Below are 22,905 nucleotides of genomic sequence, written 5' to 3'. Positions count from 1 at the left end.
TTTTTTTTTTGCAGAAAAATGGCAAAACCGTTTCTCACTTAAATATCTAATTGCTGGTTGAAGGGGTGGTGTTTGATTGATATTGAATAGTTTATGTGACAGTTAGAAAATGGTGTTACAACTATTAAATGTTATTAGAACCACTTAATAATAAATAATAGAGTGAGATAAATAGTAATATATACGTGCCCAATTTAAGAGATACCACAGTGGACTTTTCCCTCATTAAGCTAGTGGGGGGTTTCCCCCGGGGCCATAGATTGCATAGTAAATACTAGTTGCCTATGTAATTTATAGCTTATGCAGAGAAATTCTTGTTTCTCAGTTGATGGGGAGGATACTTGCTAATGTAGTTACGACACTATACCTGGGGACTTACGTCTCCAGTGAAGTACAGTTGCCACCTTTTTTAAGAGAGAGCGCTGGGACGGGAGAATTTCAGGAAGTAAACACACAACCCGGGAGACTTTCAGAGCCTTCAGGGTGTTGGTGACAGGCGGGGCCTCTCTGCCGGGTCTGTGCCGGGGGCAGCCTGCGTGCGGAGCGCCTGGAGGCTCGCTCACAGTGAAGCTCCTTCCACCTGAGAGCGCTCAGGTTGATCACAGTCACGCCTTTTCTTTCTTTTTATCAGATTATTGCTTCAGCCAATTACATGCTTTCAGAACTCTTTCAATTGGATGAACCTAAAAAAGAAGAAAGTTCAGAGTCTCCCTTAAATGAGAATTCTGATGAAAGTTACAGTGAGGAGGAGGAGGAGATGCCAGACAGCGATGAAAATGGGTCCTATTGCACCAGCTCGGACCCTCCCGACGACAACAAAGCAGTGGCCATCATCAAGTCTGTTGGAGAACTGTCAGTTCCAGAGAAGTACAAATCCATCCATCAGATCAGAGTAAGCATGTTTCAGTGTGTATTGAAGTGGCACCAGGGGAAAAACAACAGTGGGCGAGTGCGCACAGTCAGCCTCTCAGAGGATGGCGTTGCTGCATTGTAACCAAGACCCCGGCTCATGAAGCAATTAGATGATAAAGACGGAGTGATGTGTAGTGTACAGTTGTTCACAGGGGAACACTTTCTGTCCTTCTCTGAAGCACTCCAAAAATGTCGTCAGTATTCACATAAACGTCTCTAGTTGGCTTGGCCTTCTCAGTGTCCCTTCTGTGAACCCTCACCTGAGGATATTTTTCCCATTGATGTTTAGAGAAAGTGGAATAGAGGGAAGGAGGGGGAGAGAGAAATGTTGATGTGAGAGACATAGCGATTGGTTGCCTCCCGCATGCATCCTGACCACCTGGCCGGGGACCGAGCCTGAACCGAGCACATTCGCTTGACTGGAATCAAACCCATGATCCTTCAGTTGGTGGGCCGACGCTCTAATCCTGAGCAAGACCAGCCAGGGCTCTGTGTCCTTTTTGAAACGGAGCATCGTCCAGAGCCCCGGCCCCAACACGGACTCTCTGTGCTGTTGGACAGACCGCTCACCTGTGCTCGCTTCTCTGCAGTCCAGTCAGCGTAACCCACCCTCTGGGGAGTCGCCAAAAGGAAGTGCCCTGCAGAGGCCCTGCCACAGAGCACCACTCAGTGGGTGGGGCTGTTCCCTGGGCTTGCCCTAGGGAGCATCAGGGATACAGTGAGACCACTGGTGACTGAACTTGCTGCTCAGTTGATGGTGGTGGTAGCTGTGCTACCCAGTGTCCGTGCTGATTAGAAGTTGAGCTGACCTAGGAGATTAGGTGTACATTTATCTAAAACATTACTACTCACGTTCACTTTTTTGTTGAGTAGAATAATTTTTAACATTATAAGTACTTAAAGCAACACGTATGCTGGAAGATCTTTTTGTTAAGCAGGATTTGTGTTGATGATGCTTATTATATCAGTTGAATCTGCAATTAAAACACTACATTAACCTTAATACCTCACTAAGCTGAGTACACAAGCACATTTTGAAATTACTGATTTCTAGAGGTTTAGTAATTCCCAGGAACTGAGAGGTGTGGAATTTGTCACACTGGTCGCATAGTAATAATTTTAAATGTTTGTTTCTGAAGCCCAGTTGTGCGTTTCCAGTTTGCCATGACACCGAAGAACGCTGCAGACTTGTGCTTAGCTATGTTCTGGAGGTGAGTTTGTTGGTGTCTGAAGGATTTCCTGCTGTGGGTTTTCTCTCTCTGAAGCATAAAGTGAAAATTAGCTTTTTCCAACTCTTTCAGGTCAAATGTAGTTTTTAAAATATAAATTCTCCTAAATGCACTCAGTAGTTCAGATCCTGCCTTATATTTAGTTTCTAGTTGAGCTTCAGTTACAGGCACAGTAACCGTGTCTCCTTGCTTTAAAGGGTTTAAAATCTGTGGACAGCAGCATTAAGAAAGAAAGCGACCTCCCTGCAGCTGACCCCAGCACCCCAATCCCGTTGAAATATGAAGATGAATCCGCAAGGGGGGGTCCTGAGGGTCTGGAGAAGCAGATGGCCTTGTTTTTGGACAAAAGTAAGTTGAATTGATGTGCAAATAAGGCCTTTTCCGGAGAACAAGATGCTAGTCCTTGGCCAGCAGCCGACTTGTTTGTGTCAGTGAGGCATTCATTGCCGGACCAGGAGGAGAACATGTGAGTGGAAAGGAGGGGAAATGTCCGGTCCTTCAAAGCAAAACAGCGGATCGCTTTGATCCTTCACGGGTGTCTCTAGTGAGAACCTCGGGTGCTTCTGAGACACCCCTGCCTCAGCGAGAGCCGCAGGGGTTTCAGAGCAGCCGGGCCCAGCCCTGGCTCGCATGCAGCTCTGCTAGGCTCACTCCAAGTGAAGACAACAGTAGTGCCTACTTCAGAGGGTTGGGACAGTGCACTGGTAAGCCCTGCCCGGCTCCTAGCCGCTCTTGCCTCGGGGCAGTACCTGATAGGCCAGAGCCGTCACTGAGAAGGTCATCTCGCTCATTCTGGGAGCACCACTTCCTGAAGAACATGTGGGTTTTGAAGTAAAAGTCTGAGTTTCTGGTTTATTTTAATCTAAATTACATTTATTTTCCAACCTTATCTCCTCCCCCTTTAAAAATCTGTTTCAGTTTAAAAATGTTTTGAAAATCTGTGAGTGGGCAATAATACCCAGTGCTTTGGGATCTTCTCTTCATGAGCATAAAGGGGGGGGGGGTAGTCTCCCCAGCATTTATGTAGCACTTCTGGGTGCCAGGCTCGAACCCAGATACGATGAGAACCGCCCAGGACGTAGACACTGTGCCTTTTCATGGTGCTTTTTCTGAAATGCCTTTCTGTCTCTTCCTCCCTCCCTCCCCCTCGCAGCTGTTGAAAACCCAGCTCCTGGTCAGGGTCTCCATGCTCCCCTCTGTGGCCAGCGGAAGGACTGGGTCCCCTGCCACTAGGCCTGCCTTCCCCCACCGTCAGCTGTGCTTGCACAGACACCTTAGTCAGCTTCAGTTCTCACATGCCTCACACAGAGTATGTGTATGGAGTAGGGAAAAGATGTACATGCACGAGTAAGACCACAGTAGAGACTGTTCATCGCTTTGAAAGACTCGTGTTGTATCTGATCAAAATGAGAAATCTTGAGGCTGGGCGATGGGGGAGGCTGCCCCCACGGCAGTTTGTTCTGTGTGAGCCTGCACGTGTCCCCTGAGGCGGTTTATGGATCAGCCTGGGGTAGAGGCCACGTCACTTCATGTCGTTTCTGGTGCCTGGCACAGTGCGTGGCACAGTGTGATCATTTTTGGGTGAAGAAGGTGTAAGAGGCTGGACTTGAAGTGAAGGCTGTTCTGCTACAGGAAGCGGTCCAGTGGACGGAGGTGGGCAGCGAGCAGTCACCTGGCTGTGACTGATGGATGGATAATAGGGGAGGAGGGCTGGGAAGTGAGACTGAGAAAAGGTAGCTCAGGAAGTGGGCTGAGATGCTTATCACGACTTAGTAAGTAGTGAGAGGCTGTTTCAGTGCTTCGGAGCAGGGCTCCGCCGTGATTAAAGCCGGCTTTCGGAAGGTAAGCTTTCTGGCAGACTCCCGGGCAGACTGGAGGCAGGAGGCGGGTGTCGGTGGTGAGTGGAGTGACGTCAGTGACCCTGAAAGAGAGTGACGGCTGCCGCTGCTGGGAGGCGGAGGCCCGGGAAACGCAGAGCGTCTGTGGAAACAGTTTCCCTCCGTGGTTCCTTGACACGTGGTGTTTACCAGTCTTGTCACAACAGTAGCGCCTGAGCCTGGAGTGAGTGCTCTATTAAGAAGCAGAAACTACTTGTTCATGGTGCCCCACGTGAACATGAAACGTGCTCCCTCTCCCCGTGTCCTAGTGGGCTCCCTGCAGAAGGGCAATTGCTCCAGCCAGTCCGGAATGACCCCTGGCTCCTGGCAACATAAAATGAAGCTCCAGCTGATCCTCAAGTCATCAAAAGCCTATTACGTGTTGTCTGACGCTGCCATGAGTCTGCAGAAATATGGACGCGCGCTCCGATACATCAAATTAGCTCTGCAGAGCCACGGTGAGCCCCTGCGAATGAGCATGTCACAGGCTTTGGGAGGGGAACAGAAGACATCTGTGTCAGTAAAATTTTATTCCTACTTCTGTTGTAAAATTTAATTTTAAAACCATCTTTTGCATCTTGGGTGTCACTTAGTATTTTCTGCTCCAAGTGGTTTAATGACATCTTTATTTTGAAATGCATGAAGCCATGTTTGCTCTCTGGTATAAAATAAACTTAGAGTGGATACGGCTGGTAGCAGATTTTCTTAACACTTACTGTGTTCATGATGCACTTTTCCTCCTTCCCACTCTCCCCACAGACACTTACTGCTGCCTCTGCACCAACATGCTCTCCGAAGTGCTGCTGTTCCTCTCCCAGTACCTGACGCTCTGCGGCGACATCCAGCTGATGCTGGCGCAGAACGCCAACAACCGGGCGGCTCACCTGGAGGAGTTTAACTACCAGACGAAGGAGGACCAGGAGATACTGCACAGCCTCCACCGGGAGTCCAGTTGTCAAGGTGGGCGGCGGGACCCCGCGTTCCTGCACGGGGACTGTGGGAAAAGGGGCAGGCGTGTTGGTGCTTGATGCTGCTCTGTGTTCTTGTTTCTCAGTTTTAATGTGGAGCAAGCTTGTGTGTGTGTGTGTGTGTGTGTGTGGTAATTGCTACTTATACAACTAGAACTAACTATAAACAAGCTCTCAGACAATTGCGTCGACTTTCTGCACTTGTCTTCTCAGGAGGTTTTTCAATAAAACTGTAGTCAGCTGACCAGGCAGTGATTTCTTTAGAAAAGCAATAGCATTGGTAGAAGTAGATGGATTACCTTCTGAATAATTCCTGGGGCTCAGGCACTGAGATCATTTTTAAACTTAGTTCAGGGTTGGTAGTCTCACTAAATATGTCACTCTGTTTGGAGTTGTCCGATTTTTAAGCTGGAGACAGGAAAACGTAGCCCACAGCAGCAGGCCCCTCATTTTATTCTACTAGAATAAAATGTTGTGTGCTTTTTGACGTGAGAAAGGCCTCAGTGTGTTTTTCATTGGACTTATAATACGTTGTTGTGAGAATGACATTCTCTCAAGCATTTGGGTGGCATCAGGAGTGCTACCCTTTTTCCCCTTGAATTTGGGGCTCTGCACCCAAGTTTACTCCCATCCCCACTAGGTGGCGAGCTTGAGTCTGAGGGCCCATCCAGCAGCTTCTTCAGTGAGTCTGACATTGATAGGCAAGCGTTATAGTCCATGAGCCCCTGGTAGCTGCAGAGCTTTCCTGCAGGAGCTGCTCCCATTCAGAAAGAGCAAGGCGGTTCCCCTGTGTCAGCGACAGCGTCAGGCCCTCACCGGTGAGCAGGCGCACCTGGTGGAAGCTGGGGCACGGCAGTTGGCTGGTATTTCTAGCCAGGAAAATATTTCTTTTAATCAAACACGCAACCAAGGTACATGCCCTTGACCGGAATCGAACCTGGGACCCTTCAGTCCGCAGGCCGACGCTCTATCCACTGAGCCAAACCGGTTTCGGCAAGATAATAGTTTCTTAAATAAAGAGATCTTTGCTTCGAAGCTTAAATGTTTAGTTTTATTGGTTGAATCTTAGTATATTTATACTGTATTGCAATTACTTATTTTATTACCTTAAAAGTGTCAGATTACTTGGATACTAAGGAAGTAGGATTTGCATAATCACAGTGGTGACATTTCCTTTCTTTTAAGGATTTGCGTGGGCGACTGATTTGTCTACAGACTTAGAAAGTCAACTTTCTGTTAGTTGTAAATGTTATGAGGCTGCCAATGAAATCCTGCAGTTTAGTGACTTAAAAAGCCAAAATCCAGAACACTACGTACAAGTGCTGAAGAGAATGGGCAACATTAGGAATGAAATCGGGGTGTTTTATATGAACCAGGCTGCTGCGTTACAGAGTGAGCGAGTGGGTGAGTATCCCTTGGAGTCCTCTCTTCATTGCCTTTTCTATCAGAAAGTCACATGGATCTTGGCTCAAGCAAGGAACTGTGGCACTTGATTTTAAGTCCTGGAGCTGGGCCAGGCCTGGTGCTGTACGTGGTGGCTGCAGGGTCTCTCTCTGAGGCGAGGAGGCCGATGGGAACGTGCCTCTCTGTGCGCTGCCATAAGTGCTGCAGGCGCATTGCGATGGGAGGGAGGCGTGTGTGGAAGTTGCGGTGACTGGGAAGGCTTTGGTGAGGTCTGAGCAGATGGGTACATGTCACGTAGGACGTCAGCAGGCAGGTGTGGGGAAGGGAGGGCTGTCCAGGCTGAGAGGCAGCCCTGGGAAGGAGCCAGGATTGTAGGGTCGGTGGGTGTTTAGAAGGGGGCAGGATGCGCAGTTCCTAGGCGGGGAGAGGGCTGAGATAGAAGGCGAATAAGTTGTGTGCTTTTTGACCTATAAACCGTGCTCGACGTTAGGGACAAAGAGTTTATAGCTAGTGGGGGAACTGTGCTTTTAAAAAAAAAAGCCTTTTTTACTGTATGTTATATGTATTTATTGAGATTCAAGAACCTGTGCTTTGTAAGTCAGTGAAGGAGCATGGAAAGGGAAAGTCAGAACCCTAGGAAATTAGGGAGCACAGACTGTGCTCTTAAACTCAGTCTTCATAAGGCAGTGCCGTGCCAGAGGGCTTTATTTGCTGCTGTGGCACCAGCCAGCTGCTACTGAGGGGGCTGCGTTTGAGTGTGCATGGTTGCCATAACAGAGCCCCGGCGGGTGGCCTAGACCACTGATCTCTCTCACCCTGGAAGCGGAGGGTCCCAGCCAGGTTGGCTTTCTCTGAGGCTCTGTCCTCGGCCACCTTTTTGCTGTGTCTTTTCTCTGTGGGTGTCCCTGGTGTCTCTCTTATAACAGCACCAGTCATGTTGGGTTCGGGCCCCACATTATAACCTCATTTAACCTCAATTACCTCTGTAGAGGCCCTCTCTCCAAACACAGTCACGCTCGGCATGGAGGTGAGGGTGAGGGGAGCGCCCAGTGGGCCATGGCAGGTGTGGGGAGGGCGGGCGCTGCTGGACCTGCCCCCGTCCTCAGGATCCATCAGGAGACCCAGCGGGCTTCCTCGGGTGCCTGCTTACACAGGTTTTTGTTTTTTCATCTAGTGAGCAAAAGTGTGTCGACTGCAGAGCAACAATTGTGGAAAAAGAGCTTTTCTTGCTTTGAGAAAGGAATTCACAACTTCGAGTCAATTGATGATGCTACAAATGCTGCCCTCTTGTTATGTAACACGGGGAGGCTCATGCGGATTTGTGCACAGGCGCACTGTGGCGCAGGGGACGAATTTAAACGTGAATTTTCACCAGAGGAAGGCTTGTATTATAACAAGGTAACACATTTGCTCATGGGTTCATCCATTCATACCTAACTGCCACTTACCTTTCCCATTGCTCCACTAAAATACCATAAAACCAAAGTAATGAAAACCGTGGGCTGGCACAGGACTAGACAGACCATTGGGAGACTCAGACAGGCCTGAGTGTACTAGGCACTCAGGACTGGAGATGACACTGGCTTGGTGCGCAAAAGGTGATCTTCGGTGAAGTGTGTTGGCATAACCAGAGTAAACGTCAGGTGGATTAAAGATGGAAATGAACAGGTGAAACTGTAAAGGTACCAGGGGAATCAGCTCATGGCTGGGCAAGGACTTTCCCAGCGTAAAGAGCAGAAATCACAAAGTAAAAGATGGATCAACTTAAATGTGCAAAAATACAGTTTTTAAAGGACACAACAGAAAGCAAAATTGAAAAGCAAACCACCATCTAGGAGAAATATCTATAGCACAGGACAGATCCAAGGTTAATAAACTCTTGGTTTATAGCAGTTAGGAATCATTGAAAACACACTGTCCCCATAGAAGGGAGGACAAATGAACTTGAACAAGAAATTCGTATGTGTAGAAAAAGTAAATGTTTAATATGGAAGCAAAATTTCAAAATTTTAACTTTTAAGGGATTTAAAATTTGAGTTTCTTTTACTGATTAAATTATCGAGTACTTTTTGGCAAGTGGTCACACCCAGTTCTGGAGAAGGCGTGCCAAAGCAAGCACATGTTTAACCGAGTACAGGGAGCCCCCCTTGTTTACAAAAGATCTACATGGGAGCCTGCTTTCACTGCCAGGAGAAACCTGAAGAGGACTCCTGCTTCTAGAACGAAAGGGAAAAGTGAAGAAAGCATTCAGCCTTTGCTTTGCAGTGAGCTGTTCCTGAGGCAGTGTGTGCCCCAAGCCCGAGCACCCTCCCAGCTAGGCCCCTCCCGGAACCACACTCAGCGTCTGAGCTACATCTCTGCTGACTGCGTCCCTGAGTGAGCTGTGTCCTGAGAGTCAGAAAAGCCTAGGAGAGCTCAGGGTGTGACCCTTAACGTAACCCGTGCGGAGTGAAGCGCTTTGATGATGGTGAACGGAATAAAAATGCACTCAATGTTAGGTCTGGCAACCCTCAAAAATTTCCTCTATTAATGGTAATTGCGTCTTGTTGTTACGCCATTCGGCTTACCAGGGGTTTCACGGGAGCGCTCTGCTTCCCATTCCAGGGGAGCCTGTACTTCAGAGCTGCATAAATTTCCTCAGTGAGGCATGTTCACAGCGCTGCCTTCCTCCCCAACACGGTCCTTCCACATGTCCTCCCCAAAGCCAGTCACCACCCGGGACTGGGAAGAGGGGCGTGTTGACTCGATTTCCTCCGCCCAGGCCGTGGACTACTACCTGAAAGCGCTGAGGTCCCTGGGAACACGAGACAGACACCCTGCCGTCTGGGACTCGGTGAACTGGGAGCTGTCCACCACCTACTTCACCATGGCCACGCTGCAGCAGGACTACGCGCCGCTGTCCAGGAAAGCGCAGGAGCAGGTATGTGCCGCCGGGCTGTGCAGGAGCCTTCTGCCACCTGCAGCCTCTAACAGGTGCTGAGCGTCTTCCCTGGGAGCAGTGCTTCATGTTCTTAACTTTCTCATATAAAGTCATAGGCTTGTCTCTTTTATCCCCCCCCCCCCCCGCCCCTTAAAAAATAGATTGAAAAAGAGGTCAGTGAAGCTATGATGAAGTCCCTGAAATACTGCGACGTGGACTCGGCGTCTGCCCGCCAGCCCCTCTGTCAGTATCGAGCTGCCACCATCCACCACAGGCTGGCGTCCATGTACCACAGCTGCCTGCGGAATCAGGTATTGCCTCTCCCGGTTACGTTCAGGGCCGGGTCCACTTAAAAGTATTCTGGGTGCTTATGCTTCAGTGTCTACTTCAAATGCCTCCTGTTCTATTAGCTACTTAGAAAAAGTTGGCGAGTAGGCATTTTCCCTCTCTTATGCCGAATATTTTTCTGTACTATAATCAATTGGGTCTTAGTTTGCAAAATTATATATTTGCCTGGGTGTAGTATTTTGATTTTTAAAATATAGTTAGGCTTTGTAAGAGTAGCTTTGTGTAAATCTTGAAGTACCCATTTCCCATCTTCGAAATTTTTTATTGTGAAATAGAGCACGTAGGGACTTACAGGAAACGTGTACGTGAAAGAATCCCAAAAGGAAAGAAAGCCCTGCGTGCTCGGCTTGAGGTTGAGGGTGGAAGAGTGCTACAGGATCCCTGGGCGCCCCTCCCTATGGAATCTCCCCACACCCACAGAGTAGCCACCATCCTGCATTTTCTGTGCCTTCTCTGTGTTTTGCCACTTAGACAATATGGTCTTTTTTTTTTCTTTTAAGATCTTTTGTTGATTTTTAGAGAGAAAGGGAGAGAGAGGGAGAGAGAAACAGCAGTCGGTTGCCTCCTGCACAACCTCAACCGGGGGTTTTTAGAGAGGAAGGGAGAGGGAGGGAGAGAGAAACAGCGATTGGTTGCCTCCTGCACAACCTCAACCGGGGATGGAGCCTGCAACCTGGGCCTGTGCCCTGACCAGGAGTCAAACCGGCAACCTTTTGGTGCACAGGACAACGCCCAACCCACTGAGCCACACTGGCCAGGGCAATGTGTACACATTTACCTGCTTGTGAATGGTGTAGAATGAGCCATACTGTGCGTTCTCTTCTGTGGCTTAGTGGCCTTTCCTTAGCATCACGTTGAGGTTCCTCTAGGTCAGTGATTCTCAACCTTCCTAATGCCACGACCCTTTAATACAGTTCATGTTGTGGTGACCCCCAATTTCATTGTTACAAACTGAACATAATTAAAGCATAGTGATTAATCACAAAAACAATATGTAATTATATATGTGTTTTTCGATGTTCTTAGGCGACCCCTGTGAAAGGGTCGTTCGACCCCCAAAGGGGTCGCGACCCACAGGTTGAGAACCGCTGTTCTAGGTGGTGCGTGTGGCTGCTCATTTCCTCAGCGCAGTAGTCCTCGTGATTACATCATGGTTTGTTATCCCTGCAGTGATTGCTGGACTTTTTGTTGTTCGGCTGAGCCTATGAGAACTAATCTCTGAAGAGTCTGTGCACGGAGCCTGGTGCTCGGGTGCCTGTGTGCCTGCATCCGTTCCTGGAGGCCTGGGCTGAAGGGGCCGCCTCCAGGGAGGCTGCGTGCTCCTGCTAGAGTCCGCTCAGTCCCTCGGGTCGGCTCTCATTTCGTGGGCTTCCTTTCTTAGCTCAGCTCCACGTGCTTCTCTGCACTCCCTTGGGCGAGGGTTACTTCTGAGTTTCCTTTATCCTTAGATGATTGTCCTTGAGGCCCTCGACTCTCCCTTTGCCCACAGGAGGCCCCTAACCACAATTCCAGTTTGCTCAGGTGGCCTCATAGTCTCAAGGCAAAAGCGAGCTTAACAGTCCAGGACAAGCCAGTGGGGGAAGAATGGTCTTTTCAGCGAATGCGCTGAGACAGTGGGCATCCATGTGCAGAGCGGGGTTGACTCCTGAGTTACCCAGAAGTGGAGCGAAGGCCTCGATGTGAAAGCTAAAACTGTAACACATACAAACACCGCCACTGAAATCACGCGTGGCCCAGGCGGAGACGAGGTGATGCTGTGGCGCAGCCCCGCCTCCCGCTGCTCTCACTGCCTGTGGTTCCAGGTCGGGGACGAGTACCTCCGGAAGCAGCACCGCGTGCTGGCCGACCTGCACTACGGCCAAGCGGGGAGGCTCTTCCAGCTGCTCAAGGACACGCCCTGCGAGCTGCTGCGGGTGCAGCTGGAGCGGGTGGCCTTCGCCGAGTTCCAGATGAGCAGTAAGTCCCGTCTCCCTCCTCAGAGTGGGCGTCGGCGTCGGGCTGGGTTCTCCTAGAGCCAGGCAGACCTGCGGTCTCTCTCAGGCATAAGGAGTGGGTTTTTTTGTCTTTGTTCTTTTTCCCACAGTCAGTGACTTTGGGTAGAGACCAGAGAGAAATGGACTAGATTCTGTTCGGTGACTAGAAATGTTGAACCATAGCCCAGGAGCCCATATTTGAAAAAAATGGTGACAGGGCAGTTTAGACAAAGACGTAAGTCATTGCGGACAACTGGGATGAGGGAGCAGCGGGAAAGGAGAGGCGGCCCCTGACTCCCTGTAACATGCACGATGCTGCAGCTGGGGGTGGGCTTCTGGAACAGGCCACCTGCAGGCGCTGGGCCAGGTCAGGTAACAAGGATGTGAGCTCCCGAGGGTGGGGTGGGAGCTTGGTGGTGTCTGGTGGCTGAAGTTTATTCAGGTCAGAGGATAAATCGAATCCTGGCTTAGCTGGTCTGGCTGCTGTGAACAGCAAGTTGGTGGGACACCTGGTACTTAGTGCCACAGAGACTTGCCCAGCATCATGGGGCTGGTCCGAGGTGGGGTGGCCTTCGTGCCGCAAGCTCCTCCCGGCTGGTCCACTCGAACCAGACTCTCCCAAGAGCTGTGCTCGCTCAGCAGGACCAAGTGGGAGGCAGGGGACCGGGGACTAGCTGTTGCTCTAGGCCAGCGGTTCTCAACCTGTGGGTCACGACCCCTTTGGGGGTCGAACAACCCTTTCACAGGGGTCACCTAAGACCATCGGAAAACACATATATAATTACATATTGTTTTTGTGATTAATCACTATGCTTTAATTATGTTCAATTTGTAACAATGAAAATACATCCTGTATATCAGATATTTACATTATGATTCATAACTAGCAAAATTAGTTATGAAGTTGCAACGAAAATAATGTTATGGTTGGGGGTCACCACAACATGAGGAACTGTATTAAAGGGTCGCGGCATTAGGAAGGTTGAGAACCACTGCTCTAGGCAGACGCACACTTTCCTCTGGGGTCGTTGCTAAGGAAAGTTGGGGTTAGAAGATGTGCGTCTCTTGAGCTCCCTTGACAGCGTTTGAAAGTCAGACTTGTTATTAGCGCATCGACTGGCTGGGGGTCTAGATTCCACACACAGGAACGACCACTTCGTGTCTCACACTCTAGGTCAGAATAGCAACGTCGGGAAATTGAAAACACTCTCTGGGGCTCTCGACATCATGGTGAGAACTAAGCACGCGTTCCAGCTCATCAGGAAGGAGCTCGTGGAGGAGCTGGGCCAGGTAAGGGAGAAGGGGTGCTCTCTGTGTTCCATGTCTACGCCGAGGGGTGAATGCATGTAGCAGGCATGTGGGGCGTGTGTGTGTGCAGGGTGGGCAAAAGTAGGTTTACAGTTGTCCGTATGGAGGATAATACAACAATTAACAAATAACAATACAAGAATCAGCTGTTTGGCTGCCCCACCCTGTATATACGAACATACATGTGTCAGCTCTGCATAAACACTCACAGTGACTTAGTACGTTTTCTTGGTGGAATTATTAACTCTTGAAGTTGCAGTGTATCTTTACATTTTAAAATAACCACTTAGACCTTGGTTAGGAAGGCCCTGGGTTCAGTCTGTTAAGTTTTGCTTTCGTGAGTGTTTTGTTTTTCTAAGAGAAAGAAGGGCCTGTGCCCTCTTGTAATTTCTGCTAAACTGCCGGGAGCAGTGGGGCCTTTGGTGTGCGGGCTTCCGGCGTCCCTGCTGCTGCCACCGAGCGGGAACCTCCCGGGACCGTGCTGCCCCAGCCGGCGGCTCTCCTGGCCCCGGCTTGTCAGGCCCCGTGGGGACCCATCGCCATCTTGTTCCTTTTGCGTCTGATGGTGGAGCGTTAGGTCTTCGTTCAGGGTTAGTTTCTTCTTCGTAGGTGCCTGTTAGTTGTGAGACAGTTTGTGTTGTGTTTGAGCTCATTAAAGTGATGCTGGGAGGGCAGAGGAGGAGATGCTGCTCACAGCCTCTGCCTCCGCCGCCACCGCACCCATCGGCCTGCCCTGAAGAAAGAGCTGGGTGCTGGCCGCTGGTTTTCCTTTAAAGCTGCTGGGTTCATGGAACCCAGGCCCATCGCTTCAGCGTGAACCGTAGCTGCTGGGAAACTTGGTGAGAAACTCCCTGTTTGCAGCCCAAGAGTGAGGAGCCGACGCCCGTGGCCGACTCGGCTCCTGGTCTGAACAGAGAGGAGGTGCTCAAGCTGCTCGGCATCTTCGAGTCCCGGCTGGCGTTCCTGCTGCTCCAGTCCATCAGGCTGCTGTCTCCCGCCAAGAAGAAGACAAGGTGAGCGCGCGTGTGCGGGTCTCCTGCACCTGCCTGCGGGGCGCACGGCCGCAGCACCAACGCTGGGGAGGGACGGGTGTGCTCTGGCCCGTCTTCCCCCAGGACCTGGGGTGGGTGTTCAGTGGGAACTGCTGGAACCAGCCCCGGGGCCTTCACACCAGCTGTGCCGGCATTGCAGCCAGGTGGAGGCGCAGTAGTCCTATGAGTCGGGTCTGGGCTGCAAGTCTGAGGGAATTCTCGCTCCAGGGAGGCAGCCCCCAGATGCTTCCGATGTGAACACCGGCTGAGGGAGCTCCCAGCCAGCCTCTCCCTGGAGTTCCTTCCCAGCGTGTGTCGTCGGACACTCCTTCCTGCTGGGTAGTGCTGTCTGCCCACCTCCACCCCACAGAGTGCAGAGGCCAGGGAGGCAGGGACAGGCTGGCCGTTCTGCTCACGGCCAGGAGCATTGCCTGTACATTGCGGCAGGCACTCAACTGTGTAAGGAATGGCTTTGGTTTTCATTGATATGTGGAAAGGAACGTCTAGAAACGCCCAAGCAACCAATCCCCAAGGTGTGGACCAGGCATGACTGGAGCACCTGCTCCCTGCAGACACAGGGACTGTGACGGGGGGGAAGGGGGCATCACTGTTTACGTCCCTTTTTGTTTTGTCCTGTTCTGTTCTGTTCACCCAGCAATAACATGGAAGAAGATGTGGCCCTCAAAACCAACAAGCACATTTACTCCCAGCTTCTGAGAGCTACCGCCAACAAAAACACCAGCCTCCCGGAAAGGATCGACGTCCTCGTCCACCTGCTGGACCAGCTCGCGCGCGGCAGCGCCGTGCAGTGACTCGCCAGGGCCACACCCCAGGCGCCTCGTCCGTGCCTTCTGCACTCGGGCCGGTTTGTCCACTCGGTGCTTCGTTATTAAACGCGTGGGAGGTACCCGCTCCAGTGGGCACCGCGCGGCAGCACAGCGTCCTCATTCCCCACAGACGGGCCGGCGAGCTCCGCTTCCGCGTGGGAAGTGCCGGAATCAGAGTGAGACGCAGCTCCGCGCTGCTCTCAGAAGCTGAGGTGTGGTGCCACGCGTGGGAAGTGCCGGAATCAGAGTGAGACGCAGCTCTGCGCTGCTCTGCGCTGCTCTCAGAAGCAGGGGTGTGGTGCCGTCACACTGTAAGTGTTGTTGAGTATGTTAAGCTACGTGGGTTTCAGACACAATTATTTTGGATAAATGTTACGTTAGGTCAAGGGGACCTTTATCCCGGGGACGTCGGTGGTCACGTGGTTAGAGCCACAGCGTTTCCCTCTGAACGGCACGGAAAGAAGTCGCCTTTCTAAGCTTCAGTGCGGGGTTTCCGAAGACCAGCCGTCATGCAGTTCTCCGTGTTAGTGCGTGTTCTGAAGGACCGACCCACTTCCCTTTGACTTGGATGACAGTTGACCAAGAATAGGTTCTACCCCCACTTTTATTTTAAACTTGAAACTGTGAATAAGGTCAGAAAACTATTTTGAATAAATAAGTTATTTATTTAAAATGTCTTCGTCTTTTTTCATTTCACGTTGTTTACATCAAATTTTGATTTGAACTGGTTTGATTAATAAATTTTACAGCCCTAACCGGTTTGGCTCAGTGGATAGAGCATTGGCCTGTGGACTCAAGGGTCCCAGGTTCGATTCCGGTCAAGGGCATGTACCTTGGTTGCAGGCACATCCCCGGTAGGGGGCGTGCAAGAGGCAGCTTATCAATGTTTCTCTCTCATCGATGTTTCTAACTCTATCCCTTTCCCTTCCTCTCTGTGAAAAATCAATAAAATATATATTTTTTTAAATTTTTTACAAATTAAGATTTTAAAAGCATTAAAAATAAGGCTCTGCCATCCACTGACTTCTCCCTGGACTGTCAAGGCGATGTGGCTCCCGGCGGCTGCACACACACTGCCCACTCTCCCGGGTCTGGGTGGTGCTGTGCTCGTCCCGCCAGGGTGATACGTAGACTCATGCGCCACGCCGCTGTGGACGAGAGCGGCCTGGCCTGCGCGTCCCCCGCCCGGCGGCCTACAGTGCCAGCCCTGGGTCGATCCTACAGGCCACCTGGCAGCCCCTCCAGCGACACCCCGAAGAAGGCTGACCTGCCCTGGAAACGGGAGACCTGTTTCCAGCTGGGTTTCACACACTGCGTCCTCGGGCAGATTGTCAGGGGTCTCCCGACACCGCGCGGACCCGGCAACGCTTGCAGGCCTCTCTCTCGCCATTTGTCCACTTCCTTGTTGTTTATTTGCATTGTCCTCGGACAGATTTGCATCCATTTTCAAAAGTTAGTCGTTGAAGCACCTAATGTTTTGACTAAATGGTAAAGCAGTTGTGAGTCAGCCATGTCTGCTCGCTGTCCTTGCGGCGAGCATGCGGCATCGAGGTCCTCTCTGTAGTTAGCCTGGACTCACCCGTGGACCTCTTCCAGTGGATTCCTGATCAGAGAGGGTCTCTCCCTCTGCGGAAAGAGCCGGAGGCAGGCACCCGAGCAACGCTCATCCTGGCCGACACCCACGGCCGAGCAGCCTTTCAGTCCAGAGAAATTTGTCTCTAAGCGAGAAGATACCGGCCCGGCTGTCTTCCCTTGTCAAAGCGTGGTGTGCAATTCTTATGGGAAGGGTGCTTCACAATGTTTTGTAATTTGCTGATTTTAATTTAAAACTGCTTCAAAGTGCTTGTGTTTTAGCTGTTCCTTAAAAGAATTGTGGCCCTAGCCGGTGTGGCTCAATGGATTGAACGTCGGCCTGTGAACTGAAGGGTCCTGGGTTTGATTCTCGGTCAGGGCACCAAAAAATAAAAAAAATAAAAAGAACTGTGTTTGTGGCCTGATCATGGGACTGTCGGTCCTTTCCCAGTTCCCCTCCGTGCCCAAATGTCCGTCATTCCAGATGACACAGGGTTCTGTCTGTGTTAAGAAGTGATGTCACATGAAAGGTAAAGGGACACAGTGCCTGTCCTCAAGGTCACTGACCTGGGAAACAAGCTTACACGGTGAGCTCAGGAGCCTTACGCTGGCAGTGAACTGCCCAGTAGTGTTTCCTGCTCTGAGGGGCCGGCCGGAGAGTGTCTGTCCAGGGCCATTGGGGTACAGGCCTGTTTTCAAGCAAAGAGCACCCAGGAGTGGGCAGAGCGCACGGGCCCCCGGCTGGATGAGGATGCGGGTCCAGAGCAACTCCGCGTTTGACCTGGGGCAGGACGCGTCTGGTGCCCTGCCTGCCCTGGAAATGGGGGTGCGGGTGCTGGCAGACGTGCTGGGACCTCAGCTACAGAGCCCTAACATCTGTGGGAAACAGACGGATTCCTCAGCGATTTTTTTAACCTGTCCTAAAAAAATCTGTAAAATCATTCGGTAAAAAAAAATTTTTCAAAAAATCAATCAAATGGATTTTTAAATCAAGTATTTTAAAAGTTCAATCATACTTTCCGCTTTGGTTTTAACTTGGGGCCCTGTTTGCTTCAGTTACTGAAAATCTGGTGGGTTTTCTAAGAGAAGTCGACTTTCTCTGAGAAGAGAAACCCTTTGGCTCTGTCCACGAGCTGCTTCCTCAGGACATGTTCAGGGTGGAGGTGTGGACATCACACACATCGAACCACTTCTCGGGGATGGGCTGCCGCGGGAACAGGCCGTTGGGAGGCAGCCCCGGGCGCCGCTGCCTGTCCTCAGCGCTGGCCACCCTCCAGTAGGCGCTGCCTTTGAACAGGAAGACGGCCCTGTGCGCGTAGGAGTAGTAGGCGGCGTCCAGGTTCCGGAGCGGGTGGTTCCACGGCTCGATCGCTGGGAAGACCTCAGTCATCTTCTTCGGGGAAGAACCGAGGACTTGGTTTCTGTTGACATCAAACGCAAACACCTGCAGGGCAGAGAGCACGGTGGCCTTTCTGAGATCACTGGCTCAGCAGCGAAGCAGGCCTGTCTGTCACGGCACCACATCCCCTGGGCTCCAAGTTCTTAACATTCTCCCGGCCCATGTGGCTCAGGTTGAGTGCCGACCCAGGAACCAGGGCAGGCTCCATCCCCAGTGTGGGGTGCGCAGGAGGCAGCCGATCCATGATTCTCATCATTGATGTTTCTCTCCCTCTCCCTCTCCCTCTCTGAAATCAATAAAGATATCTTTTAAAAAATACATAAGGTTCTTAATTTTCCACATGATGGGGTGATCTGTTGTTGCCATTTAGGCATGCACTAACAACACAACCTTTTTTAAATTTAATTCTTACCTGAGGATATATTTATTGATCATTAGAGAGAGGAAGGCAGAGAGAGACAGACAGACATTGATGTAAAAGAGAAACATTGATCAGCTGCCTCCTGGAAAGTACCCTGATCGGGATGGACCTCCCGGGGCTCGGGACGATGCTCGAACCAACCACGTCACCCGGCCAGGGCAGTGGCAGCAGAGCGTTAACCAAGAACGTGGTCGCCTGACATTTCAGCAGGGATGGTAAAAGCAACACCAGGCCCTGGCCGGTTTGGCTCAGTGGATAGAGCGTCGACCTGCAGACTAAAGGGTCCGAGGTTCGATTCCGGTCAAGGGCACAGGCCCAGGTTGCGGGCTCGATCCCCAGTGGGGAGCATGCAGGAGGCAGCCAATCAGTGATTCTCTCCCATCATTGATGTTTCTATCTCTCCCTCTTCCTTCCTCTCTGAAATTAATAAAAGTATTAAAAAATAAAATAAAAGCAACACCAGGCTGCACAGCCTCCACTTACCCAGGACCCTTTGAAGAAGTAAATCAGCTGCTTCCTTCGGTCATAGAAGGCGGTGTCCAGGGGACTCGGGATGCCAGGAAACCCTTCTGAGATCAGCCGGGGGTAGCTGTGTCCTTGCTCATCTTCCGTGTAGGCCTGATCCCTGTCGCTGTCGTATCTCCAGTACCGATTTCCTGGGAGCCAAACAAAAGTGTTGCCGTGGCTTATTACCGCTAAGTCCGAAAGGACAGAGCAACAGCTTTCCGTACAGGCCCCAGCCAACCGAGGAGTCCTGCGGGGACTGTGGGAGGAGGCTGGACTCCCGCATCTGAGTGAGGCCTCCCCCCAGATGAACGCTTTCCCCGAGTTACTTCTAGACTTGACCCCAGGGGTCCCTGTGTTGCCAATATCGATTACAGTCAGGACTGAAACCACAGAAGGGTGTGCTCCCTACTCTGAAACATCCCAACTACAGAAGTCTGCCGGAGACCATGCCTTTATGTCACTGAACTGAAAGAATGCTTTGTATGACGTGAAGGACCATTAGGACTAAACGTATTCATGGATTTCTTAGGGCAGATTTTGCATGCAAAGTTGTGTCAGTCTGGCTCTTGCCTCGGGGTTAACTCCCGGCTCCCATTTAAAGCAACATGGCTCTGTGCTGGAACTCCGGCTGCAGGGGAAGGAAAGGCAGCGCCTACACACACCGCTGCTCTGGGTGCTCCCCAAGACCGCCAGGCCCCCACCTCAGGTCCTGCCTCCCCCAGAACACTGACCCTCCCACCCAGAGTTGCCTCCATTCCTCGCTGCCTGGGCCCCGCATTCGAGGCTCTGCGGGGGCTGACCTTGTCCTTCCAGCCTCACCCATCGCGTGAGCGCCTGGCCACCTCCAGGGCACAGCCATCTCACTGATCCGCTCATTCGCTCCCAGCCTCCAAGCCCCCCATGGCACCCCACTCAGGGTCCTCTCCTGGGCACTCCAGGTCCTACCCCTTCTTCCAGTCCTGACTCCTGGGGCGGCTTCCGCACCTGATTTGGGGTCACAGCAGTTGTCCCCTCTGCTCGCTCTACCCCTTCACTTGTCATTGGGGAGGGGTGCGAGGGCGGGGGGGGGGGGTTTCTCTCCAGAATCAGATGAAAACTTCTGCAGGGAGGGCGCTTTCTTACAGTTCTTTGGCAACCTCGTCAGAGCCCCGCCCAGTCCACTCACTCACTCATTCATTCGATGCATCCATTCAGTGTCTGCTTAAGAGATGAGGACACAGCACAATCCCTGTGCTCAGAGTTTACAGCCCGAGGGAACTGGCAGGAGTTAAGTTCAAGAGCGTTAGGGACGGCTCCCCAGTCAGGGCGCAAAACACTCTCCGAAAGCACTCGTTCAAGAGGAGAAACAGAGCCGGCCATCGGGACCCCTACCTTTAAAGAAATAGCGCTCGTCTCTCCTCCAAGTCCAGATGTGGACGAAGGCGTCTATGTTCTGTGCTGGGACCCCGCGCCAGCCGGTGAGGATGGGGAGGGGGTCCCCGTACCGGGTCCGGTTGTTCCGGTTCTCGTACAGCCAGTACCAGCTGTTTCGGAAGAGGTAGGTGCTGAACCGCGCCGTGGCGTCCCCGTGGGGCTTCCGCTCCTGGCGAATCCAGTCGAAGGCGGTGTCAAATGAGCCTGCGCAGGAACCTAAGAAAAAGCCCGGCCACTTGCCACCCGGCGCCGACACCAAGGGTTCCTGCTGTCACGGTGACTTGTGCAGAGCGTGGCTAAGCCGAGTGTCCTATGGAGTCACCTGAGAGCAGGCCCCCCATGAGGGGAAGCAGCCCCCCCCCCAACCCGGCTGAGTGGGGGAGCAGGAGAGGCCGCGGTGGCCTGCTGTGGGCACGCTCAGGAGGGGTCTCCATGGAGGGAGATAAATATGTCCTGGCACGTGGTATTCAACAAGCGCGCTGCGTGCCGAGAACAGGCGGCTGAGTCGCACAGAAATGGGGACGGTCCCTGCCGCAGACGGAGAAGCAGAGGGCAGCTTCCCTTCCCTGCGGCCCCAGCGCCAAATCATGAATCCCTTCCAGCAGGCGGTTAACCACCCGCACTTTGGCCTGAACAATCAGACGTTAGAGCTCCTCCCGCAAGGCCATGCTGCTCTTCGCCTTGAGGTTAGACAGCTTCTTCCCCCGCTCCCAGCTCTCGTCCCTCTCCTGGGACGCCTGGCCCGGTGGCCACTGGTCTAGAAAACCACTGCGTGCCCCTCCTGCCTCCAGGGAACATACTGAACCGCGGGAAAGAGAGGACACGGGGGAACAAACCCAAGAGCATGCGCTTAGCTCTCCATGCACCTGGTCTGGGCAGGGCTGCCCATCACTGCTGCCCCAGAGCCGGCAGGCAGCTGCTCGGGGCGTCAGACTGAGGAGGGGCGGGGTCCTCTGTCAGCTCGGAGGGTGCCCTCCCAGAAGTCTTACCATACAGCCTCTGGATTGCTTTCCGGTCTGACCAGTCCAACTCGAACGCTGGCCCGCGGGGAAGATAATTTGGCTGCATTATGGATCCTGCCCTGTAGCTGTGAGGCAAGCCGAGGACGTGGCCAATCTCATGGACGGCCACCTGGAAGGGAACACAAGCCATGGGTGCAGGGCCAGCCCTGGGGGTCTGGGGCCCGCCCTGGGGGGTTGGGTGGGGGGAGGACAGGCTGTGCCTGGAGAGGCTTGGGCAGGAGGAGGGAACTTTCTCAGGAGGAGAGGCTCCGGCCGCCTGGACTCCCACCCGCCCACGCTGCTCTTTGCCCCGTCACTACGATCAGCTGCAACCACTCACCTTGAGGAGGCTGATGCCCATGTCGCTGGTGGGCGGGGTGAAGTGCTCGTCATCGTCAAAGTGAATATCGCCCAGGCGCCAGGCGTGTGCAAACTCCTGCCCGACTCCATCGAACACCCGAGGACAGCCCAGGTGCCGGCCTGGCGGGGGAGGGGGGGCAGGTGAACGAGGAGTGCCCGTTGCACAGACTCCCCACCTGGCGGGACCTGGGAGCATAGACACCTGTAGGGTCCCCAGGCCCCAGGGGCTGGCCGTCCAGCCTGGACTAATTCCTCCACTTAAGGCTGCATGAGCCGCAGTTCTTTATAAACTGTTATAAAGTCTAAAGACACAGCCCAGCCCCATGGCCCAGCCCCATTGACTGTCTCATCTATGAACCAGAAGGTCACGGTTCAATTCTGAGTCAGGCACATGCCCAGTTGCAGGCTCAGTCCCCAGTGGGGGGTGTGCAGGAGGCAGCCAATCAGTGATCCTCTCTCACTGATGTTTCTCTCTCTCTCCCTTCTTCTCTGAAATCAATAAAAATCCACAAAGTCTAAAGACAGAAACAGCTGCGCACTAAGTGCTGTGGGAACGAGCAGAGCTGGGGGCGGGTGGCCGTGGACCGCTGCAGGCCACGGAGGAGGAGGAGGAGGAGGAGGAGGAGACAGTCTGCGCCGACCCCTGACCGCTGTGTGGTCAGGAAGTAAAGCTGGCGCTGCCCACGGTCACATCCTTCCATTCACATCGTTTTCCAACCAACGGTGCTCTGGGCGCTTCTCACAGGAGGACGTGACTCCAGGGAGACCGTGGGGCCGCCTTTGGGACCCCTAGTTCCCAGAGGGGGCTGCTGAGAAGTGACTGTGTCCAAACCCACGCAGCAAGAGGGGTGGGCCTGGGGGAGGACCGGCCATCTGCCTTGTGCCCTGAGGAGCCCACCGAGCCCACGTGAGCACCTTGAGCCATGTCCCCTGACCTCCTCTGACGTGTCCCCAGGAGACCCTCTGGGCTCTGCAGGGTGACACACGTGCCCTTCCTAGCGAGTTGTAATAAAGCAACATCCACAGAGGCTGACAATGCGCCCCCAGGTGCCATCTCAGAACAGCAGGCAGCGGGTTGGTGCCACTGCTCTGGGTGACTGAGGCGAGCAGGAGGCCAGGGTGGGGTCCCCCGAGTCGGTCTGTTTGACCCGAAGTCCCCATTATGCTGAGGTCCCTGCCTCGGCCTATGGGAGAGGCAGAGCGGCCCGCCTGCCAGCAGCGAGGACAGTCTTGGCCCCTCTCACCTCGTCCAAATCCCAGCTTTATGTCAACCATGGCCCCCGGGCCGGCGAGGTCCTCCCGGAAGGTGAGGGGGGTCACCTCGCTCCACATGCGGAAGGCCAGGCGGAAGACGTGCCGCTGCTCGTCCACGGAGAGCTGGCGGCTGTAGCCCTCCCCCACCAGCCTCCAGCTCAGGGTCCTCTTGGCGAAGGCC

The 22,905-nt window shown here is 52.8% G+C and overlaps 2 protein-coding genes across 2 annotated transcripts in view; one reads left to right on the top strand and one right to left on the bottom strand.

Moving 5' to 3' along the window:
• Nucleotides 1-15,009, top strand: part of EDRF1 (erythroid differentiation regulatory factor 1) — a gene marked incomplete at its 5' end in the record, with an annotated part of 28,270 nt that extends 13,261 nt beyond the window's left edge. Inside the window, 13 exons of the mRNA XM_005880857.2 lie at nucleotides 632-892; nucleotides 2,052-2,123; nucleotides 2,339-2,489; nucleotides 4,288-4,476; nucleotides 4,778-4,978; nucleotides 6,172-6,390; nucleotides 7,565-7,788; nucleotides 9,152-9,310; nucleotides 9,472-9,621; nucleotides 11,461-11,614; nucleotides 12,806-12,921; nucleotides 13,801-13,952; nucleotides 14,626-15,009. Coding sequence (XP_005880919.2) covers nucleotides 632-892; nucleotides 2,052-2,123; nucleotides 2,339-2,489; nucleotides 4,288-4,476; nucleotides 4,778-4,978; nucleotides 6,172-6,390; nucleotides 7,565-7,788; nucleotides 9,152-9,310; nucleotides 9,472-9,621; nucleotides 11,461-11,614; nucleotides 12,806-12,921; nucleotides 13,801-13,952; nucleotides 14,626-14,782 — 2,205 coding nt within the window. The remainder of the gene's footprint in view (nucleotides 1-631; nucleotides 893-2,051; nucleotides 2,124-2,338; nucleotides 2,490-4,287; nucleotides 4,477-4,777; nucleotides 4,979-6,171; nucleotides 6,391-7,564; nucleotides 7,789-9,151; nucleotides 9,311-9,471; nucleotides 9,622-11,460; nucleotides 11,615-12,805; nucleotides 12,922-13,800; nucleotides 13,953-14,625) is intronic.
• A 2,393-nt stretch (nucleotides 15,010-17,402) lies between these two features.
• Nucleotides 17,403-22,904, bottom strand: MMP21 (matrix metallopeptidase 21; the record flags this gene model as incomplete). The annotated part of the gene is made up of 6 exons (XM_005880856.2): nucleotides 17,403-17,813; nucleotides 18,673-18,845; nucleotides 20,068-20,325; nucleotides 21,099-21,240; nucleotides 21,451-21,590; nucleotides 22,715-22,904. Coding segments are annotated over 6 exons (1,206 nt in total), but the record flags the coding sequence as incomplete, so codon positions are not given.
• Nucleotide 22,905: the final 1 nt, after the last annotated feature.

This window comes from Myotis brandtii, unplaced genomic scaffold, assembly GCF_000412655.1.
Source record: "Myotis brandtii unplaced genomic scaffold, ASM41265v1 scaffold656, whole genome shotgun sequence".
NCBI classification, from domain to species: Eukaryota; Metazoa; Chordata; class Mammalia; order Chiroptera; family Vespertilionidae; genus Myotis; species Myotis brandtii.
This window is presented reverse-complemented; position numbering and strand designations above follow the sequence as displayed.